Raw genomic sequence first — 19,849 nt, 5'->3', positions numbered from 1 at the left:
GATGAAATACATCCAGGCAAATAAAATGGGACAAACCATCTCTCTGGTGAGGGATAGCTGTGTGCATTGCTGAACAGGAATGCATTCTGTGGTCTGTAGTTATGTCTAAATAATAGCATGACCCTTGGGATGCTGCTGTTTCTCAGACAACAGGGCCCAGGCAGTTAGTAAGACAACACATCTTCAAAGATTTCTCAGCATTGTCTTCCCTTTGCATTGATGCTCTGTGGTTTTAGTCAGAATGATCAGAAAACAGAAGAGAGAACACTCACAGGCTTCTTATTTGAGACCTCTACTTTTCCTTCTCTCTTCCATAACTGATATACTGGTGAAAAAATTTGTGTTGAAAAAATTTGTCTTGGCTCCTCTGTTGTGAGCCATCCCCTTCACTTCCTGCCAGCCCTGGCTGGGCAGCTCTGTGTGCCACGTTGCAGAGCAGAATGGCTGTGCTTCAGCAAAGAGCAGTCCTGAGTGTGTGCCAACGTGCAGGTTGGCACATTCTCCTGACACACAGTGTATCCCTGTGCTTTTGCATAGCAGACAAGCCTGTTTTTTTCAGCAGCAAGTATATGGAGTCCCAAAATAACTATGTTAAATGCTAGAGCTGGGTGAACAGTGTCACAGCTGCTATTTAGTTAGGCTGTGTGTCTATTAAAAGAAGAGCACAGTGAAAAAGTGATTGCTATGCCTAGAGAAAGCTTCAGTTTGGTACTGATTAGTTCCTTGCCAGTGGACAAGTTTCATCAAACCAGCACAGGGCCAGTTCTAGGGAGCTGTTTTAGTAGGAGATCCTAAGCTCCAAGGCTGGAATTATATCAACAATGAGCCAATGGTGACTCCAAGTGGTGAACACGTGCAAATGACATAGTGAAGTTCCAATTTCAGCCCAGGCTTCTTTGGTTACTACCATTCCCTCCTCATGTACTGAGAGCTCCAGTCTTTTGAAAGAAAAACCTCTCCTTCCTGTGTCCCCTGCCTGCAGTCATGAGCACCCCAGCCCTCAGAGCAAGGCTGCTGTGCTGGGCCTGTCTCATGTCTCCCACCTGCTGAACAGGAGGTCTCATTCTCCACCCAAGTGCATTCCACAGGTCTGGATTGCCCTACAGCCCCTCCACTTGGTTGGGTGTGTGATGCTGCATGGCTGGTGGCTCTGCCTTGGGGAGTGACAGTCATTGTGTGGTGACACCAAAGCCAGCCATCCTGGACCATGAGTGACTGCTCTTCCCCCCTCTCTCCATCTCTCTAGCAAGCTGACTCAGGACAACAGGATAGAAAGCCCCATTCCTATCCTGCCTCTCCCAACACCAGACACAGAGACAGAGAAGCTGATTAAGATGAAGGATGAGGAGGTGAGTACCATTTGTGCCTGTGCCTCCTGGATGCTGGAGCTGGAAGCTCAGGAGTTTCTGCAGGGTTGCCCCATAGAGGTGGTCCTGAGGCTCCCACTCCTGCATCCCCCTGTGGGCTCCTGGGGGGGAGGACAGGGTTAAAAGCTGTGGCTTCCTCTGTCAGGGAAACACAGCTCCCTTCCACCCAGACATGGTGCCTCTGTGCTCAGGCAGGAATTAACACTCCCTGAGGGATCCCCTTGCCAGCTCCAAGGGTGCCAGGTGTGGATCCTCTGCTCCCTTTCTCACTCTCTCTCCTGTCTCCTGCAGTTACGGCGGATGCAAGAGATGCTGCAGAAGATGCAGCAGCAGATGCAGGATCAGTGAGAGGCAGGTACCTGGAGGGCAGAGGGGATCCCCCAGCGACCATCTGAGACCTGGCAAGAGCTGTGAACATTTAGAAAAGGTTTCCTGTTGTAAAGAGACTTGTGAGCAAGAGCTGCACCCGCACCCTCTAATTTATTAGCAGCAGTGCTGGCTTTTAGACCAGCTGGATTGTGGAGGAGGCTGTTCACTTAACAGTTTACTGATGTGTATTTCTTTTTTAATAATTATTGTTTTGTTTCTTTTTTTTTTTTCCTTTTTTCTTTTTTTTTTTTTTTTAAAGAAACTAGCCTGGGACGTCTCTAAGGCATCCCAAAAAATAAGAAAAGAAAAAATTCCCCTTTCCTATGTACTAATCTCTTGTTTGGGAATGCTCTGGTATTTAAAGTCCTGGTTTCTCTGGTGTACAAACTTAAAGTATCTGTGTCACTGCACGTAGGTGTTTACTCCCAACTGAGGTGCTGTGTCCCTGTCCCTATCCCCCTTGTCTGGGGCCAGCACAAGCATTGTAAAGGCAGCCATACCCTCCTGTGAGTTTGACCTGTGCTGCTTCTCAGCCTGGGGACAGTGCTGGCACAGAGAACTGGGGCTGGGGGTTCCTCTGTGCACTGACCTGCTCAGGAGTACTGATGATTGCCTGGTATCCTGTCCAGGTTTTTATGGATTTTTTGTTTAGTTGGTTGGTTTTGTTCTTCCTATCAAGACAACTCCAGGTTGTTTGCACTGAACAGCAAGAGACTGAGTGCCTCAAGGCTGGTTACAAGAAAACTGTTCTCAGTTACATCTTTCTGGCAGAGAAGTTGAGTTGTTGACTATTGCCTGCAAGGAGGTGATGGGAGTGAGCACTTTGCCTGCCATGGTTTCCTCCCACAGCAGGCTGGAGGCATTGGCAGAGGAACCCTAAGGCCCTGCAGTAGCTGGGTGAGGGTGTTTCATGGTTTAGCTCTGGTCATCACTTGCAGTGTGTCTTCAGTGTCTGCTCTGAAAAGCTCTGTAGCATCCAGAGCACTTGCCAAGACTGCTTTGGAGGGGGTAGAAGCCCTAGGGCTGAAATCCAACCCAAAATGCAGACCTGTCCCCTACCCCCAGGCTTTGCAGTCCCATGAGCACATTGCTGGCTCCAAGCTTCTCCTGGGGGAAGGGGCAGTTGTTGTAGGCTTGTACAGAGATCTGCAGGCAGTCTGTGTGGGCAGGTGTTGGGTCAGCCTGGCAGGTGCAGGACTGTCACTGAGTGGGGCTGAGCACAGCCCAGCAGGCTTGGCTCTTGCTCCCCTGCCTTTCCCCTGGGCACTCAACCCTTCTCCTCCTCCTTATTCCTTGGCTCTTCCTGCCCTAGTGCTGGGAAGGCTGGTGGGTCTGCTGGGCAGAGATAAAAGCTCTCTTTGGGCAGCAGCTCCTGTCCTGTTCTTGCTTCCTGCAGTATTTTTAACTTGAGTGCAGCCAGAGCAGAGCCCTGGAGTGTGATGTGCCTGACAGGGCAGGGCTTGCCAGCAACACTGCCACGCTCACAGGAGTCAGGGCTGTTGGAGGGAGAGACACTTGGCTTTTCCCTCTGACTCCAGGGAGTGCAGCCATGGGCTGGGCCCTTCTGCTCCTTGCCTGACTCCTCTGCCCCCTTTCCCCTTTTGTATCTGTTCCTCCATCTCTGGATCTCCCTGGGTAGGAAGCAGTGTTGGCCAGGAATAGCAGGCCCTAGGTTCTGTTACTGGGTACTGCATTTGTCTGAATCCTCCCTGGGGCTTCAGAGCCCTGTCAGGGTTTGTCCAGGTGGTGAGTAGGTTGGCTGGTTCCAGTTATTCACTGTACAGAGACTCTGCTTAGCCAGTGCATGGGCTGTAGGGGCAGGGGAAGGCACCATGTGGAAGGAGAAAATAAGGATGGAAGCCCTTTCACAGAACTGTGTAAGCTGGGCAAGAGCAGGGTTCAACAATGTTCAGGGTTTTTTTTTCATGCTCCCTTATTTTGGGCTCATTAGTGGCAGTGCCATCCCAGGAGGGCAGAAGGATTCATCTTGACTTCAGTAACAAGAAGGACTCAGGCACCTGAGAGGAAGTACAGCCTTTCTTTGCATGATGTCCTTACTTGGGCATTGGAGTAGCCTGAAACAGGAGCTTCCTCCAGGTTTTCCAAAAAGATGGACAGCTGAGTTCTCAGCTTTGTCTGTGCTGACATAAAAGAAAATATCTTGAAGTAACCTGTCCCCTCCTTTCTTACAAAATCTTGATGAGGAGGATGTTCTGTTGCAAATGAGCCCTGTCCACCTGGAGATTTTCCTCTTTCAAACAGATTCATTCCTAGAAGATAAAGGAGAGCTTTTCCCTTTAGCATGGCCATGGAGCAGCTGACAGCTTTGATGCTGGGCTGTGCACAGAGGTGCTGTGTGCTGGTGAAAGCACAGGGCTCACTGTCACAGGCAGGGCTGCTGAGGCTGGATCTGCCCATCCCTCCACCTAGGGAAGTCTCCATCAGCTCAGCTCAGTGTTTCCTACATCAGGTCAAGGGTCACAAACCTGTCCTCTACAGAGAGCTGAAGCCTTTGGCTACCAGCTGGCAAATATGGTTCAAGTTGCATTTGGGAAAAACCACACAGGAGTGAGGCACCAGAGATGGCTTCCACAGAGGGGTGGTGGTATCTGAAATCATGTCTCTGTAGGATGTTCCTTGGCCTGAGTGCCAGAATTTAGGGACTGCTTGGAAAGGGATTAGAGACTGATTTTTGGGGACATCAGGGGTTCAGATTCTGGCCCAGAAGGTGGAATCTGTTTATTTAAGGAGTATGTTGTACTGTGGCATCAATTCTCACAGTAAGTGGAGAAGAGACCCCTGAACACAGGGGGCTTATGTGGCTCTGGCAGTGAGGAGTGTGGATAGAAAAGCAATTTAACACCTCCCCTCATGCAACCTCCACAGCCTCACATACAATCCCTGCACCTCTGGCACATTCCCATGCCTCTGCCAAGCTTTGCCCTGCTGAGTGAGTGGCTGCAGGGATGGTGTCCCACCCACAGCTATCCAGGCTGCAGCTGGGGCTGTTGGTACATCTTGGCCCCTGTGCCTGACAGGATGGATCCATGGCATGAACTCCTTGTGTGCCACTGCTGTGCTGGTCCTGCCTGTGCAGTCCTTGCTGCCTCCTTGCATGCCTCCCCTCACAGGAGGGGCTCCCACTCGTGCTCTGCAATGGCATTCCCTGCTCTTCCTCACAAACTCTGCTGTGCTTCAATGCTGGCTTGCTCCTGCCATGCACCTTCCTCACCCCCTGCTCCATTCCTAGGCTCTATGTTTCCTGTCCATCTGTTGGGTTATTATAATAATATATTTTTTTGTAAATTTCTGTTTGAACATTTTGTCATTGTGAACAAAGAAAATGAAACCTTTTAAACATATCCATTTTATTAAATGATTATTGTTATTATTATTAATGTTTACTACCTGAATTGATCAGTGAAATAAATACATTCAAAAATCCAACCTCTTTCTGTTTCATTTTCAGCCCCCTTGAGCAGCACTGGTGATACATTATGAGCAGGAGAGAGCAAAACTGACCCTGTTTCTCCTTTTATCTAATTCAGTCAGAGCAGGTTTCAGGCAGGTTTCCTGCATGGGATTTCTGGCCTGTTTATTGCAGAAGCTAGCAGGATGATCTTGAAGGTTCTTCTATATCCAAGCTTCCCTAGGAGTGGTATCTAAATCATCAATGGTCAGCTGGGCAAGATCCAGTCCCAGGAAATCCAGTTTGTAAGTAGCCAGAAGAGCATTGCCAAGTCCATGCTGCATGCAGAGCCACAGATCAGCTCCATGGCACACCTGGCCTGAACACCTGCCTGTGAATAAACACAGCACTGAACACATGAGGTGAGGTAAGTTTGCTGAACAAACTTACCCTGCTGTAGTTGAGCTGCTCCCAAGTGGAAAGCAGACTCTGCAGGAAAAACTGGGTTAGTTTGTTAGCCTAAGATATCTTCCCCACTCTGCCTGCCCACCACAGTGAAACAACTGGTATTATCTGCTCCAATTTTGTAGAAATTTAAAGTTTTATTGTTTTCTTCAGAGCATAAAAGATTTCCCTTTGTTAGGGCCACATTCTGCAATTTTTTTGCACCATCAATTCTCTTGACATTCAGGGCATTCATAATTTCTGGTCTCTAGGATGTCCACAGCACAATGTAACAGAATTCAGTTCAATGGGGCAACAGTTCCATAATGTGATTCTGGTGGCCTTAGGCTAAGGAGTGCAGTGTGTGCCTGGTCAGGCTGATGGCAGAGAAGTGTCTGTGAAGATGCAATGGCCATGAGAAGATGTGATTCTGCCTGAATGCAGTTTTGGTCCTTGGACTTACCTGTTGAAGTATTTGTGTAATGCAGCTTCTAAATAAAACATGTGCTCAGTCTTTCTCAGTAACTGCACTTGTCAGGGGCTGTGGGCTCACTTGGCTGCCTGAAGAGTAGCTCCTCAGAGCACTGCCTTTCCCAGTCTGTTGGCCTTCCTGTAAATCCAATTAGTTTTATTTTGATGTTGACAGTGAAATGCCAAGAGTTATATTTTACCCCTATAACAATCATGAGAGGATGCAAGAGTCTGAAGAGTCTTTCTCTGGAAAGATGGATGGACTGGCAGACCATGTCTATCAGCAGATCTTTCACTAATAAGAACTGGATTTGTGTCCCTGCTTCAAGGGAAACCTGAGGGTGTGCACCCAGAAAGTTCTAGGTGTCACCACTCTGCCAAGTTTGTCACCACTCTGCCACTCATCTCTGATGAGATGAGAAACCAAAGTGCTGAGGGACTTTGGTACAAAGCAGTAACATCACCTCCAGTCTGAAGTGCATTTTGAGTTCCTGGGCTGTTGAGGCCCAGAATCACAGTTACCACCCAGCAATGTGTTCTTGTGAGCAGTGTCAGCTCCCCTTTCTTGGAAGACTTGCTCAATGAAGCCTCAGCTTCCGGTGACATGCAGCAGGCTTGCAGGAAGGCCCCATGTGGGAGGTGTCCCTGGGATGAGGCTGAGCCTTATCTTGCCAGCCAGCTGCAAGGGGATTATCCGGGAGCAGAGCTCTGCACACACACTGCACTGGCTGGGCTGCCTCAAGACCTTTCTCTGGTGCTCTAAAGCCAGCAAGAAAGCAAGGATTGAACTACTCTGGTAAGTCAATAATGCTACCTTCTACTCTTTTTAAAAATTTTATTTAATTGATTGACTATTACAATTTGTCAAGCACAGAAAAATGCTGCCTTGTTGCAGGTATGTGTACTTGTTCTCCTGGAGAAGTTACAGCAGCTCCTGTTCAGCAGTGCATGAGACTGTAACATATAAAAAGCTCGTTGACCCATGTCTCTGAGCACAGGTGATTATTCACCTGCTGGGGCAGTGTCTAGCATGAAAAACTCCACTGGCCTCCATCCCCAGCGGTCAGCACCTTCACTGCAGCCAAAGACTGTTTATCACTTCTTTTCAAGGCTGGAAAGGATATTTTTTTTTACTCATGGTAACAGTAGATTTATTTCTGAATCTCCTCTTGCAGTTGGCATGAACAAAGCTTTGCTTACAGATGTAATCCAGAGCTATGATAAGGCATGAGGAAGTTCATATCCTAGTTTTTGATTCCTTGATAGAAATTTTCTTGGCTACCCTGATAAAATTCACCTTCAGTAATGGTGAAAACATAAGCAGCTCTTCTACACTTCTGAGGACTAGTGAAAATGTATTTGATGGCTGCAGCTAAGCCTTCCAGTACCATGTATTCATATCCTTCCTCAAATCCAGGGTTGGAAGACCATGAAAATTCCTTCACCTATACTGAGAGACCGGAATTTGCTCTCTTTTAACTCTGTTCTTTTCAGAGCTCTCGTGTCTCCAGTGGAGGACACCAAATTCACCCAACTTTAGAAGCTTATCCTCAGAACAAAACAACAGAAGACCTTGGCTGTGGTGTCAGCCCTAGAGTGCGTGGTGTCTGGTCTCCACCTCATCCAATCTCACCAGGGAAGTGTTTGCAGGTGAAAATGAACAGTGGAATTCTCTTGTCCCTCCTTGGCTTCCTCCCACTCGTGACACCCACATGCCCGGTGCCATGCAGGTGCACCACCAGGATCACTGACTGCTCACTGAAAAACCTGACTGTAGAAAACCTGCCCACTGCCTTCCGTCCCTCGGCTGAAATCATCCACCTGGCTTCCAACAGGCTCACCTCTATTCCCAACGGGCTCTTTGACAACCTGAGGAGCCTCCAGGCAGTCTACCTGCAGGGCAACCCTTGGGAATGCACCTGTGACATCCTCTACCTGCGCTCCTGGCTGCAGTGGCAGCAGAACCGCAGCCTGTACAGGGATGTGAGGTGCAGCTCCCCGGAGCACCTGCAGGGCCGCATCATCGCCTACCTGACCGAGGATGAGATCGTCTCCACGTGCCAGCACTGGTACTGCAGCCTGGCTCTGCTCTCTCAGCTCTCCCTCTTCATCCTCCTTATCCTCCAGACCATCTTGGTTATCCTCATCATCGTCTACCTGCGGAAATTTCGGAGAATGACCGCTGAAGTCCGGAGCACCACCCAAGAACTCTGCCACCAGTGAGACCCTTGGGTATCTTCTTCAACAAACCCCTCCAACAATGATTAACATCACGAGACAGAAGACCCTCCTTCCTTTGGGGGACGCTGTGCCAAAGTCCTGTGGTTTGTGACACCCAGAGGGGACAATTTAGTACAGCATCTAATCCTGACTGCAATCTGAAGCAGGACTTGAACTGATCAGACATTTTCTGTGTTCTTAAAGGATCAATCTTGTGTTTTTTCAATGCTTTAAATTCTTTAGCATGATCTTGGCTGCTTGTCTGAGCTGGAATTGGTTTGTTAGACTAAGGAAATCATAAACTACAGTGAGCAGAACTGACTCAAACAGGTCATAGGGGCTCCAGTGCTCGATCTCTCCCCTCCTACAGCATTCCAGCCATATTTCCCAGGATGCTTCTGATTGTGCTGGGTCAGGTGAGGACAGAGGTGGACAGCAAACTGTTTGAGTACTGAGCTAGGAAAATGGAGAAATAATTTCCTTCTGCTACCACAGACAGCATTAAGAGCTTTTGACTAGGGATTTAGTCTTCTCCTGCCTTGGTTTCCCAAGGAAAGGGAAAAGGAAATGTCTTCTTGCTTGATGCATCTTTTTCAATGTTCTTCTGGGGGAGGGAGGGCATGTCTAGAAGCCCACTCACTTTACCTTATCTGCATTCCTTTTAGTCTACTTTAGTTTTAATACTGACTTAATTGAGTGAAACTGGGGCCCTGAATCTTTATGAGAAATTCATCCTGAAGACAAGAATTGTTTGACTGTGCCTTTATGGTGCTTGGCACAAGAGATCTGGTCTTGAGAGGCTCAGACTACAAACCCCACTGATGTGCCTACTGCTGTTTATGGTGTCCCTTAATTATTTTTGAAATAAAGCAAAATTTAAATAAAATTATGCACAATGATGTAAAGAGCTTATTTTTCTATTCAGCACTGGGTATCTTGCATGCTGTTGTGCTCCCTGAGACTGTTCCTAACCCTCAGACTTTGGGCCGAGCAAAACAAATCCTGAGGGCAGGTGGAGAAATTACTGGAGTGCACCGTAGAGTTAAACTTTGGCAGCTGCTGGCTTCTACCATGGGCCAGGAGAAGCAGGGAGTTTCTTCCAAAGCCACTTTGTGACTGTTTTATGATGCAGCTGGAATGTGGAGGGTGTTTGTGGGGGCAGCGGGCTCTGGGGTGACCAGCAGGTGAACGACCTGTGCCCTTCACCCCCAAACCCAAGTCACGGGGGGTCCATTCCTCGCTCAGCTCACACTGAATGCAGCTCGGCCACGAGAACAGCTCTGCCCAGGGGCTGCTGGCAGCGGTGGGGACAGGACAGCCGGTGGCAGGGGATGGGGCAGGCTGGGGCAGTGACCGAACAGGCGGGGGAAGGGGATGGGACTTGGGACAGGTGAGGGCAGTAACAGAGCAGTGACAGGACACGGGTCAGGGAGGGCAGTGACCGAACAGGGACAGTGGGGAGACACGGGGCAGGGAGGGACCCGGGGCAGTGACCGAGCACCGCCAGGGGGCGCTGCCCCGCGGCCGCCGAGCACCCCCTGGCGGCCCGCTGGCCGCTGCCCCAGGCCGCTGAGGGAGCCCGTGACGGGCGAAGGAGCTGAAGGAGTCGGTCCGGGCATTCCGGCGCCGCCTGAGGAGAAGAAGGGAGTTCTGCCGGATTTCTCTGCCGCAGGCTGCTCCACCTCGGCTCAGCTCAGCCCAGGGGGCCGCGCTAGCCCCAAACGCGCCAGGGGTTGCAGTGAAAAGCCGCAGGTGCTCGGGACGGCGGTGCGATGGAGCTGAGGCGGGAAGATGGAGGCCTGTGGGGCCCCTCACGGGCAGCGCGCGGGTGGAGTCGGTGGCTCAGAAGGACGTTCCCCATGCTGTGTGTGCCGGGGCCAGCCTGACTGAGGTGAGTAACGTGGGGCTCTGCCTTGGGTGTCTCCTTCTGCCATTTCCTTGATGTGCCCCGTGTCCCTCCAGTACTAATCCCTGTGGCATTGGCCTGACTGGATGTGGCAGCAAGGCACCCAAGGAAATGGGGGTCCAACTCACATTTATTTTTTCTTCTGGAGACTGCACCTCTTGCACCAGTATCCCCTGCAATATCACTATGACCACAACCTCCAAGGAGGGACACAGGTCCACCAAGGAGCCTCTTCTTGGAGAGCTCCAGATTGGTGCTCCATGAGGCCCTGTGAGGGGACCCAGAGGCCTCCATCTTCCCGCCTCAGCTCCATCGGCACCGCCGACCCGGGCACCTGGGGCTTCTCACTGCAACACCTGCTGCGTTTGGTGCCTGCAGGTTTTTAGCTTAATTTGCCTGGGTTAGAAGGTGCTGCTGGTGCATGTGGGCAGTTCAACAGGTTCAGTTGCTGGGAGAGACTGAACTGGGAGCAGGCACAGTCCCAGCCCTTGACAGCTTAGTCTATTGACACTGCCATGGGGTGCTGAAAATCCTTCATGGCTCAGTGTGTCCAGAGAGACAGAACAACTGCTGACTTTGGGTTTGCTTCCCTAAGCAGGCAGGAGCGCTCCTGACTCTGCATCACTAAGTCTTGGCACATGGAAGTTTAAAAGCCTTTTTGGCATTATTTGCACCTGTGAAAAATTTGACCAGCCATGGCACTGTGATAATGAATTGCACTGAGTGCAGAGTGATTTGTGTGCCATGGCAGCATGTCTAATCCATAAATCCAGAGCCTGCATACCTTGCCTTCTCCTGGCTCAGGAATCTGCATGTCACAGATGCTTTCTTGCTCTGCTACCCAGTGGAGGATCTGCTGGGATGTCGTTGAAAGGAGAACTGGCTTTCATTCTGAAGGGACACTGTCCAAGAATGCACAGATGCTTTGAAGGGGAAGCAGGGGTGAAATACGGCAAACATAATAAGCGCAAGCTATTAAGCTGCTTTGCAAATAATTTTCTGGTATCGAGGCCAATCCAAGCCCATGCCACGCAGGGTTGGGCTGCCAGGCCTGCTGGACAGTCTAGTGCTTTGCCAAAGGTTCAGATGCTTCCAAGCAGCTCCTTTCTCTGAAAGTTACCATGTTAAAGAAACCTGGGAGACCAGACCAAGGTGTTTGCAGCCTCCATGATGCAGAGCTCCAAAGCTGAGGTGTCTAAAAAGCAGGTCAGCATTTCCTAAGTGAAGGACCAAATGGTTGGTAGATGATATTGAGGAAGGCACACTGCTTTGTTCTTCCTTGTTTCTTGGTTATTTTTATCGTGACTTCTGCATGTTTTATAGAGAAAAAGAAGGCTTGAAAACAAAGCAAGCTGATTTTGCAGCCCAGAGAGTTTTAACCCATAACCCCACAGTCCCTGTACCATATGGTGATAGCGGTTCTGTTTTGCTTCAAGATTGCTGCAGGCCCTTGTTTACAGATTGCCTGGGTCCATGTGACCCTTAGGAACCTGCCCCTGTTCTTTTATTTACACTTTCATGGGTTCTGCACCCTCAGGCGTGCAGTGAAAATATCACATCTGTACACACAGGCAACAGCTCGTTATCACCCTCTGCAGGGCTTGGTCACTGGGACAGGCACTTGCATGCAGCACTTGCAGATTAGGCAGTGCTTGGAGATAGTGTGGAGGTGGCACATCCCTCTCGTGCAGTCAGGGCTGGGTGCTGGGTGTGTGCCTGAGTGAGAACTTTCAGTGGATGCCTTGGTGGCAGCCTGATCTGGCATTTGTTGCATTGTTTACAAATGGTAAGAGGCATTTTTCTTGCTCATGAATATGAGGCTGCCTGGCCTTCTCAAAACCTCTCATTTCCCTTCAGGATTGAAGCATGAAGGGCAGCCCAGAGAGAGTTCCAAGAAAACAGTGTTGATTCCACATCATGGGACATCTTCTCTGTCCTAGGGTGCATGGCAAAACAAAGATTTGAGAAATGTTTAGAAGTGACTTTTACTTGTTTTATGTCTATATCTGCATATGAAAACAAAGGCTCCATCAGGTTCATAGGGCTTATTTGGAGGGCTTTAATGGAGAGCACAATTTAATTTAACAGGTTTCTGCAAAAGATTAGTTATCATGGGGAAGTGCATTGAAAGCAGCAGGTTACAGTGTTTTATTCTGAGATTGTGTGTGTGTACATACTGTATGTCTAGGTAAAGTTCCATGCTCCCTGGAAGGACAGGATGGAGCACTACTGGAGGATATAAAAGATTTAAGTGGGTTTAGTAAAAAAAAAAAACTTCATCAAATTACTCTAGAAATTAAATCTACAAGTAATTTTTTTCTATTTCTTTATATATCTCATGGTCTGCTTCTGCTCTGAATTGTTTGTGACTATTGAGAATAGAATATGCTGGGAGGTATTTCTATGTATTTCCACAGAGAAAAATTAACCTGAGAGTTACAAAACCAAAATGCCAGGAATGCCCTCTGTGGATACCAAAAGGTTCAGGCTGTGTAGCTGATCTGCTGTCCTGGTCTGTCACAGCTGATGATCACTCCTACCCTGCCCTGTCACAGCTCTTTGGTTCACAGCACTGCCATTCCTTCTGCATGGGAGCAGCTGAAGGAAAGTCTGTCTGTCTGTCTGTCTGCAGAGCCACTGCAGCACTGACAGGCACTGGGGCTCGCTCAGGAGAGGGCAGCAAATCGCTGTTAAACTCCTGTTTGCTTTGAATAGTGAATACACTTGAGATTTGGGCCTGGGAGAGGGTGAGGGCAAGTGTGATGTGAGCCAGAGGCTGACAGGGATGCTCCAGACTTAGCTGCCCAAGCAGCAGACTTTGCTTCTTAAACCAGTAACTACTATTTTTTCTTCTGGGTAGTAGCTTAGTTTACTTAGTACCTACTAAGTAAAAAGCTTCTTTTCTTGTTGTTGTTTCAAAGTATCAGCCTGAAACAGAGAGGGAGAGGAGGTGGTCATTATGATGTTGTGGCCATGATGTAAATAGGGCTGGTTCTCTGTGTGTGTTTAGTCTGATGAGTTTTGGAGGGTGGCAATCCATCCTTTGGCAGATGGTGGGAAAAGCTCTTGCCATGGTCACTGAGTGGTGAGAACAGTGGGTTTTCACTGATATGCCTGTTGGAGATGGGAAGGTGCCAGGGCTGTTTGTACCTCTCACAGGTGAATCTTCACATTGGGTCAGGAGGATGGGTGGGAGGTAGGTGCTCTCAGAATGCCCCAGGGCTGTGTAGGACAGAGGACTCAAAATTGTTGGGGTTGGCTCTGTGCATCTGTGGGACAGAAAATGCAGAGGTTTGAACAGGCAGCTGTGTAAGCAGCCATGGAATTTAAGTGCCCTTGCACTGGCAGGAGCTGTGGGGAGCTGAAATCTGGATCAAAGGACTGTGAAATACCAACAGCTCCTGTTAGGACTCCCAGCCCTTGACTTGGTTGTGTCTCATAGGGTATGATAAGGGATGTGCCTGTGTTTGGGGAGCTTTTACCTCCAGCATTCTCAAGCTCACCAAAGGATTATGTGGGTGCCCACACTTGCTCTGTATCTCCATTACCTGATCTTTCAACACAATGTTAGCAATCCGGTTTCTTTCCCAGGATGAGACTTTAATTCCCTCCCATTGATCATGGCCAAAGAAGAGAGCTCAAATGGAGATTTTATTCCAGAAACAATGGCCCCCTTATGTGCTGTGTCCTGATCTCTCTGAATGAACCTGCTGGTGAAATGAAGGCTTTTCTCCGGGCTATTTTGTACCTCTCACAGGTGAATCTTCATATTGGCTCAGCTGCCCTGATTCCTGCAGGGAGAGAGAAGGGACGTTAATCATGGAATCTTTGTTCTGTGGGGACTGAGACAAAATGAGAGTCAGTGGGACTTGGGCTTTATATTTAGATTCCTTAAATCCCCATGTGCTGCAGGGGATTTGTACCCATTAACACTTACGAAGTGAAGGGCAAGTTCCCTGTGCAGTTTTGTGTTCTGCCTTCAGACACTTCTCTCCAGGTCCAGCCCAAATCCTCTTGCCTGGGCTGGCTGCTCACTTCCAGCCAAATTGCTCTTGTCCTTCTTGCCTTGTCCTCAGCTCTGCTGGGAGCTGCTGCCTATTCTGTCTGTACCTGCTCTTCCACACCCTTCCCACTGCTGTCAGCATTTCCCAAGCTGTACATAAAATACAGATTGCTGCTTTCCCATGTTTGGCTCTCTGATAGCCGAGCTGCAGCAAAACCACCAAACTTATTAATTTGATCATCCAGTGCAGGAGGCTTTGAAAGCAAGACCTTGGTGTTCTTGATTACTTCCTCTCCTGTCATCCCCTCTTGCCACTATCCATCAAGAACGGCATTTTAATGATCCCTTTGCTTCTTTTCCTTTTTTTCCCGAGACTTCAAAGAGCACAAGAAGCAGCATTGTCATTTCTGTGCTGCCTAAATGAAGGGAAACTCTCCAAGTGCTGCGTGTGAATTTCAGTGTGCAAATTCCCATGCAGTTTCCTACAGCACATCAGGCAGTGTTTTGTATTCTGTCCATTGCTGGATTTGAGAAGAAAAAAAGAATATTGTATTGATTTCAGTTCCTGTGTTGAGAGGAATAAAGAGATATACTTACATCAGGTAGAGATGGAGAGAGTAATTTGAAAATATATAATGAGATGTATTTTCCTGTGTGTATATCTGAAAGGAAGCTCCTCGGTAAGTGCAGACCTCTGTGGTGTTCACTCTCTGCAAGAAGTCAGCTGTGGGTAAGTTGCTCTGTGTTGCAATAATCCAGTGCCCTACTATGTGTTCCAGATGTGCAAAATAATTTGGGGATGCATCTGCTGAAAGCATGTGAAACCTGAAGGGAGAGGAGTGAAATCCTGGCCCTGCTCTGTTGTGCCATTGACTTCAGTAAAGCTCAGGGTTCAGCCTTTGGAGCATGTGCAGGGCTGTGCACACAAACTGCCAAGAGGAATCTCTTTCAGAAGATCCAGTGCAGGGAGGCCCAGCTCTGGGGCAAGAGCACTGGATTATGCATGTCTTGGTAGTGTAACATTAGTTATGTACAGTAAAGCAAGTATTTCTAAAACCACAGAAAGCATCTGAGTCCTGTCAAAATGAAAGAAAATTGGGATGAAGGTTGGGCACTGTATTCCCTAAACTTGTTCCAGTGATTAATTAGCTGTGGAAAAATTAGCATGTAATTTCAATCCCCGTTTGTCTGTGAGTTTCCAGCATTCCTACCTTGCCTTGCCTTTATCTGTAGATGTCTGTAGGGCCCCATGTACTAGGTACTCTGTGTTCCCAGGGATGGGAAATTGTGAAATCCACGTGGGATGGGAAATTATCTCGGATGTTTCCCATCTTAGAGGAAAAAAAAAATCTATCTTGGAAGCAATTCAGCTGAAACCCAGAGCATACAACTGGTGCATTCATCTTCACACTCACTCGCCTGCCTACTAGTAACACACTTGACTCTCTAAGTGAAAAATAACTCTAATCTAAAAATTGGAGCCTCAGTATTTGTTAACTGGAAAACAGGCAGCTAAACAAGTCCACTGATTTATATATTTTTTAATCTGTGTCTTAAAAATAAATGCATACACCAACTGTTCCTTGGCTGTGCCAAGGGGGGTTTCATATTAAAAAATAAATAGTTCACAGAATGATTTCCACCAGCTTTGTATCTGCCCAGCCAGAGGCTCAGTCTGGGGTAAGTGCAGTGCCCAGTGACCTCAGGGCCTGCTGCTGAGGGGAGGTGCTGTATGCCATGGGGTGCTGTCTTCTCCAGAGCAATTCCCCAGAATGCCTGGGCCACGAGTGGATTCCCCCGTGATCCTCATATGGGATGAAATGGCTGCTCTCCACCTGGCAGTGTCCCCTTGGATTTCCTGAGCCAGGAAGGTCTGACCTGAGCTCTGCAAAGATGAAGAGGTCCCTGGCAGGTGTATGGAAGCATTCCCTGCTGGCTGTTCATTTGCTGCTGTCAGCTGCCTGGAAAAGGTTTCCTCACTCAGCTAAGGAAGAACCTCACTGCAGAGCTGACAGCAAACAGCCTCAGGATGAAGTCTGTGCACACAACCAAGAAAAGACCAGGGGTGAGCAGAATAAAGGAGAGGACCTGATGGGCAGTTTCCCAGCAACAAGAGCTTGATCTGGGCTGATTACTGAGTATTTACAAACGCTGAATCAGTGCCTACTGAGCTGGCCTAGTTGTCTCCTCAGCAATTCCTACAGATTGAAAATGAGTGGCAAGAATAACAGAGGAGGGAGGCTCTGGTTACAGGCTCAGAGAGGAATGCCAGGACTCCCTTGCCTGCCTTGGCACTCACTTTCTCTCCTCTTGCCCTGCCCTCCTACCTTTCTGGCTTCTCCAGCCCTATTGCAGAGCACAGGACAGGAAGGCTCTTTTGTTGGATGCACTGTACCCAAGTCAGTCTATGCCAAGTTGTACATAAAACATATTTGAGCTGCTGCACTTGCAATGGAGAGGAAAACAGTAGAACTTGGGAGCTGCCATGAATACTTCATAGCAAAGCAGCATTTGCAGGACCTTTGTGAGCAGAAGGAAAAAGCTGAAGTCTATTTTATGGAGTAGAGTTATCAAGAAACTTAATCTAGAAAGTTAATCTCGGAAGTATGCTAAGTTTGAACATCTGCAAGTGCTTTGAAATTTCTGAGTGAAAAATGCTGGGAAGAAGGAGAGGATATGTCTGGTTCAAAGCAGGGGCAACAGAATGCCTCCTGCTACAGCTGGGCTGTGCAGTCACTTCTGAAAAACTATTTCCTTGCTTTTGAAATACATTTGACTGCACTAAGTGGCATGGTGTTCTCAAAATGTTTTCCTTGGCTTGTCCAATACCTCCTGGCCTGTTTTCCTTCTCTTTTTCTTCCCTATTCTTTGCAAACAATTCCATTTGAACCTTACTTTCCTTTGTTTAGGTGTAGTATTTCCCTCAAATATTTATGGCTGTGATACTCATCTTGAGTAGCGAGCCAAGGAATCACAGAAATTCTGTGTTAATTTCTCACCCTCCTTTTGCTACACAGTGGCTTTCCCAGGCAGAAAAGTAAGCTCCCAACTTGCTTCTTGTTCTATCCTAACACAGCATAAAGAATTTGGTCTTTTATCTTTTGGATGGTGGGACACTAAAATAGTTCCAGGCACTGTTCCTCCTTTTCACTACCTTGTGATGAACCTTAAGAAGTGTGAGGAACATAATCAGTAAAACAATACCAGCTGTCTCATAGGTCCTTCTCATCAATGGATCTTGGAGGGCTTTGCCAAGGTGGATACCAGTTGTTGCACCTATTGCAAAGATGGAGAAACTGAAGCTGGGGAAGAGAGCCTGCTCTCCCAGAACACAACAGCAGCAAAGCTGGGACTAACACCCCTGCATTTTGCACCACCTTCCCCAGAAGTGAGAGGGAAGGATGTGCAGCCCAAGGTGCTTTTTCTGCACGTAGCTCTTCCTTGCTTCCTTCTCAGTAACTGGCACACTGGAGAAGAGGCACCATGCTCTCCTGTTCTTCATGGGTAAGCTAACTGCCAAGCTCCCTCTAGGTTTCAGTAAGTCAGAGGATGGAAGAGTTGGTGTTACTGGTTGACATCAGGGGCTGGGAAGCAGTGTCTGTCTCCAGACCCTGGGCTTACATGGGCAGCTGCTGCCACCTCACAGAAGTCTGTAAAACGCTGCCAGGAGCCTTCTCAAAGTACTCAGATCCTAGGTGCTTGAGGAATAATGGAGAACAAGGGCTTTTTTTCATGTGTGATGCAGCTGGGAGCTGCTCTACTGGGAAAAGATCTCTCTGACTTTGCTCTTGTTGACCATGAAATGTATCCTGCAGTCTGGCAATGTGCAAAACTGGCAATGGGAACAGAGGTCTCCTGTCTTGAACACACTTCACTCAAGCGTGCACAGAGATATGGGACAGTGTCCTTTTTCAGTGTGCAAGGGAAGCCAAATTCTGCTTTCATCAGGTCTGCATGGCCTTGGAGTAACTTCATTTCTTTGTTATGCCGCAGTGATGCACTTGGCTTCCCTACTTGTGAACCCCAGCACCCACTGAGGAATGTGTCTCTAAGCCCCAGCAGGCCCTCAGCCATTTCTACTGGAGGCTGAGGCACAAAGACACTTGTGATGCCTGGAGAGGGAGGGCAGGGTGCACGCCTGCCTCCTGTGGTAATGCATCTCCACCTACGCCTGGCATGGCTGTGTTTTTCTAGCTCTTTTGTGGTTTTGTTGTTCTCCCCTTGCACCCACAAGACCCTGCACTGGCTATAGCAATTTGCTAAATCTTTCTTGTGTTCCTCCCTCAGGACCCAGGCACAAGCCCAGCCAAGCTTTTCATTCGTGTCTGCAGATGGACCTTTGCCCCTCTGGTTTGCCTGGCCCTCTCTTCACCCGTGGCCAGGCCCTCCAGTGCACGAAGTGGACGTTTTCCAGCCCTGAGCTGCCAGAGTTAATTAACCCTCTGCTAAGGCCAGGCCAGTCTTTCTGGGAAACTAAATCCATTGGACTGTGCATTCCACAAGCCTCTCTTTGCCTGGCGTCTTGTGTATCTGTACAGGAAAAATCTGTTTCTTCCTCCATATACTTGTGTTTTGGGATTGGAGGGGGCAGAAGCCTGAGGAAGAGAGAAGGGATCAAGTTCCCTAAATTTCCTTGCTGTCATCAGCTGCCAGGAACTTGCCATGGGAGAAAACCAACCCAAAGCTGCTGGAGATGCCTTGTTTTTTTCTGGGCAGAGAATGCATTCATAGTTTTCCCCATCTCCTCTTCCTTGTGGCAAAATTGTCTTTGTATAAGGCAGCATCTATAGTTTCCCACAAACTGCTTGATATGACTGGTCATAATGTTACATCCAGCTTGGTCCTTACCTTCTGTCTTCCACGAGGCTTGCCCCACTTTCCGAGGAAAGCACGGAAAGCACAAGGTTTTCCTCTGAGGACTATTTAATTTATGTGGTTCTACTGGCTGAGCCCCTACAGAATAATGTTCTTAATGCCATCACCCTTTGGGATCATGGGGCTCAATTCCCTTCTGTGCCTTGAGATTTCAGAGGTCCTTGAGGTACCATCCTCCAACAGCCTGAGGAGACAGAAGTCAGGGAGGGACTGGACTCTTACTGAGACATGCAGAGCTTCAGTGGCTGTGTTCTTGAGGCAAACTGTAGAGTTGAGGGTTGAAATCTTCCCTGGCTGATCTCTGTCTTAAAACAAAGTCCCCCTTTTGCCCTGTGCCCAGTGCATCTCTGTGTTTTCAGGCTCACACCACCTGTGTCCCTGTGCTTCGTCTCATGGTGAGTTAGTGCTGGTGCCAGAGGGAACAAACAGGGGGTTGTTCAGGCTCCCAGCACATACAGGCCTGACTCCTGTCCACGTTGTGCTGTTAGGGTCATTTATCTCCTCCCCAAAAGGCCCTGCAGAACGCTGGCCAGGCCTGTTCCTGTTAACTGTGCCTGTCTTTCCTTGTAAGAAAAAGGAGTGTAATTGTGCAGTCTTCCAAAAATAATAATTAAAAAGTATAAGCTTGCATGAAAGCGCGTTATGCTCTGGAGAAAGAAAGATAGGGACCTTTTTGACTGGTGCTGAGGGCAGGATACAGAGAGTTGTTTGCTTAAAGTGAAAAAAGCCAGAATTTACCTGCATGGTCCAGTCCTGTTTGGATAGAGGCTGCAAATCCCCCCTTC

General features: G+C 48.5%; 2 protein-coding genes across 6 annotated transcripts in view; both read left to right on the top strand.

Moving 5' to 3' along the window:
- The window catches only part of SEPTIN5 (septin 5), a 38,871-nt gene extending 36,884 nt beyond the window's left edge, over positions 1–1,987 (top strand). For all 5 annotated transcript variants that reach the window (XM_058036765.1, XM_058036763.1, XM_058036764.1 and 2 more), the window contains exons 10-11: positions 1,247–1,349; positions 1,659–1,987. In XM_058036765.1, the coding sequence (XP_057892748.1) occupies positions 1,247–1,349; positions 1,659–1,715 (160 nt within the window). In that variant the 3' untranslated portion in view covers positions 1,716–1,987. The remainder of the gene's footprint in view (positions 1–1,246; positions 1,350–1,658) is intronic.
- Positions 1,988–6,450: 4,463 nt separating this feature from the next.
- Positions 6,451–9,150, top strand: GP1BB (glycoprotein Ib platelet subunit beta). Its single transcript, XM_058036769.1, has 2 exons — positions 6,451–6,856; positions 7,555–9,150. The coding sequence occupies exon 2, from the start codon at positions 7,717–7,719 to the stop codon at positions 8,281–8,283; it is 567 nt and encodes a 188-aa protein (XP_057892752.1). The 5' UTR covers positions 6,451–6,856; positions 7,555–7,716; the 3' UTR covers positions 8,284–9,150.
- Positions 9,151–19,849: the final 10,699 nt, after the last annotated feature.

Source organism: Melospiza georgiana, chromosome 18 (genome assembly GCF_028018845.1).
Source record: "Melospiza georgiana isolate bMelGeo1 chromosome 18, bMelGeo1.pri, whole genome shotgun sequence".
Classification (NCBI taxonomy): domain Eukaryota; kingdom Metazoa; phylum Chordata; class Aves; order Passeriformes; family Passerellidae; genus Melospiza; species Melospiza georgiana.
Note: the sequence above shows the minus strand (reverse complement) of the source record. Positions and strands in the feature narration are given on the sequence as shown.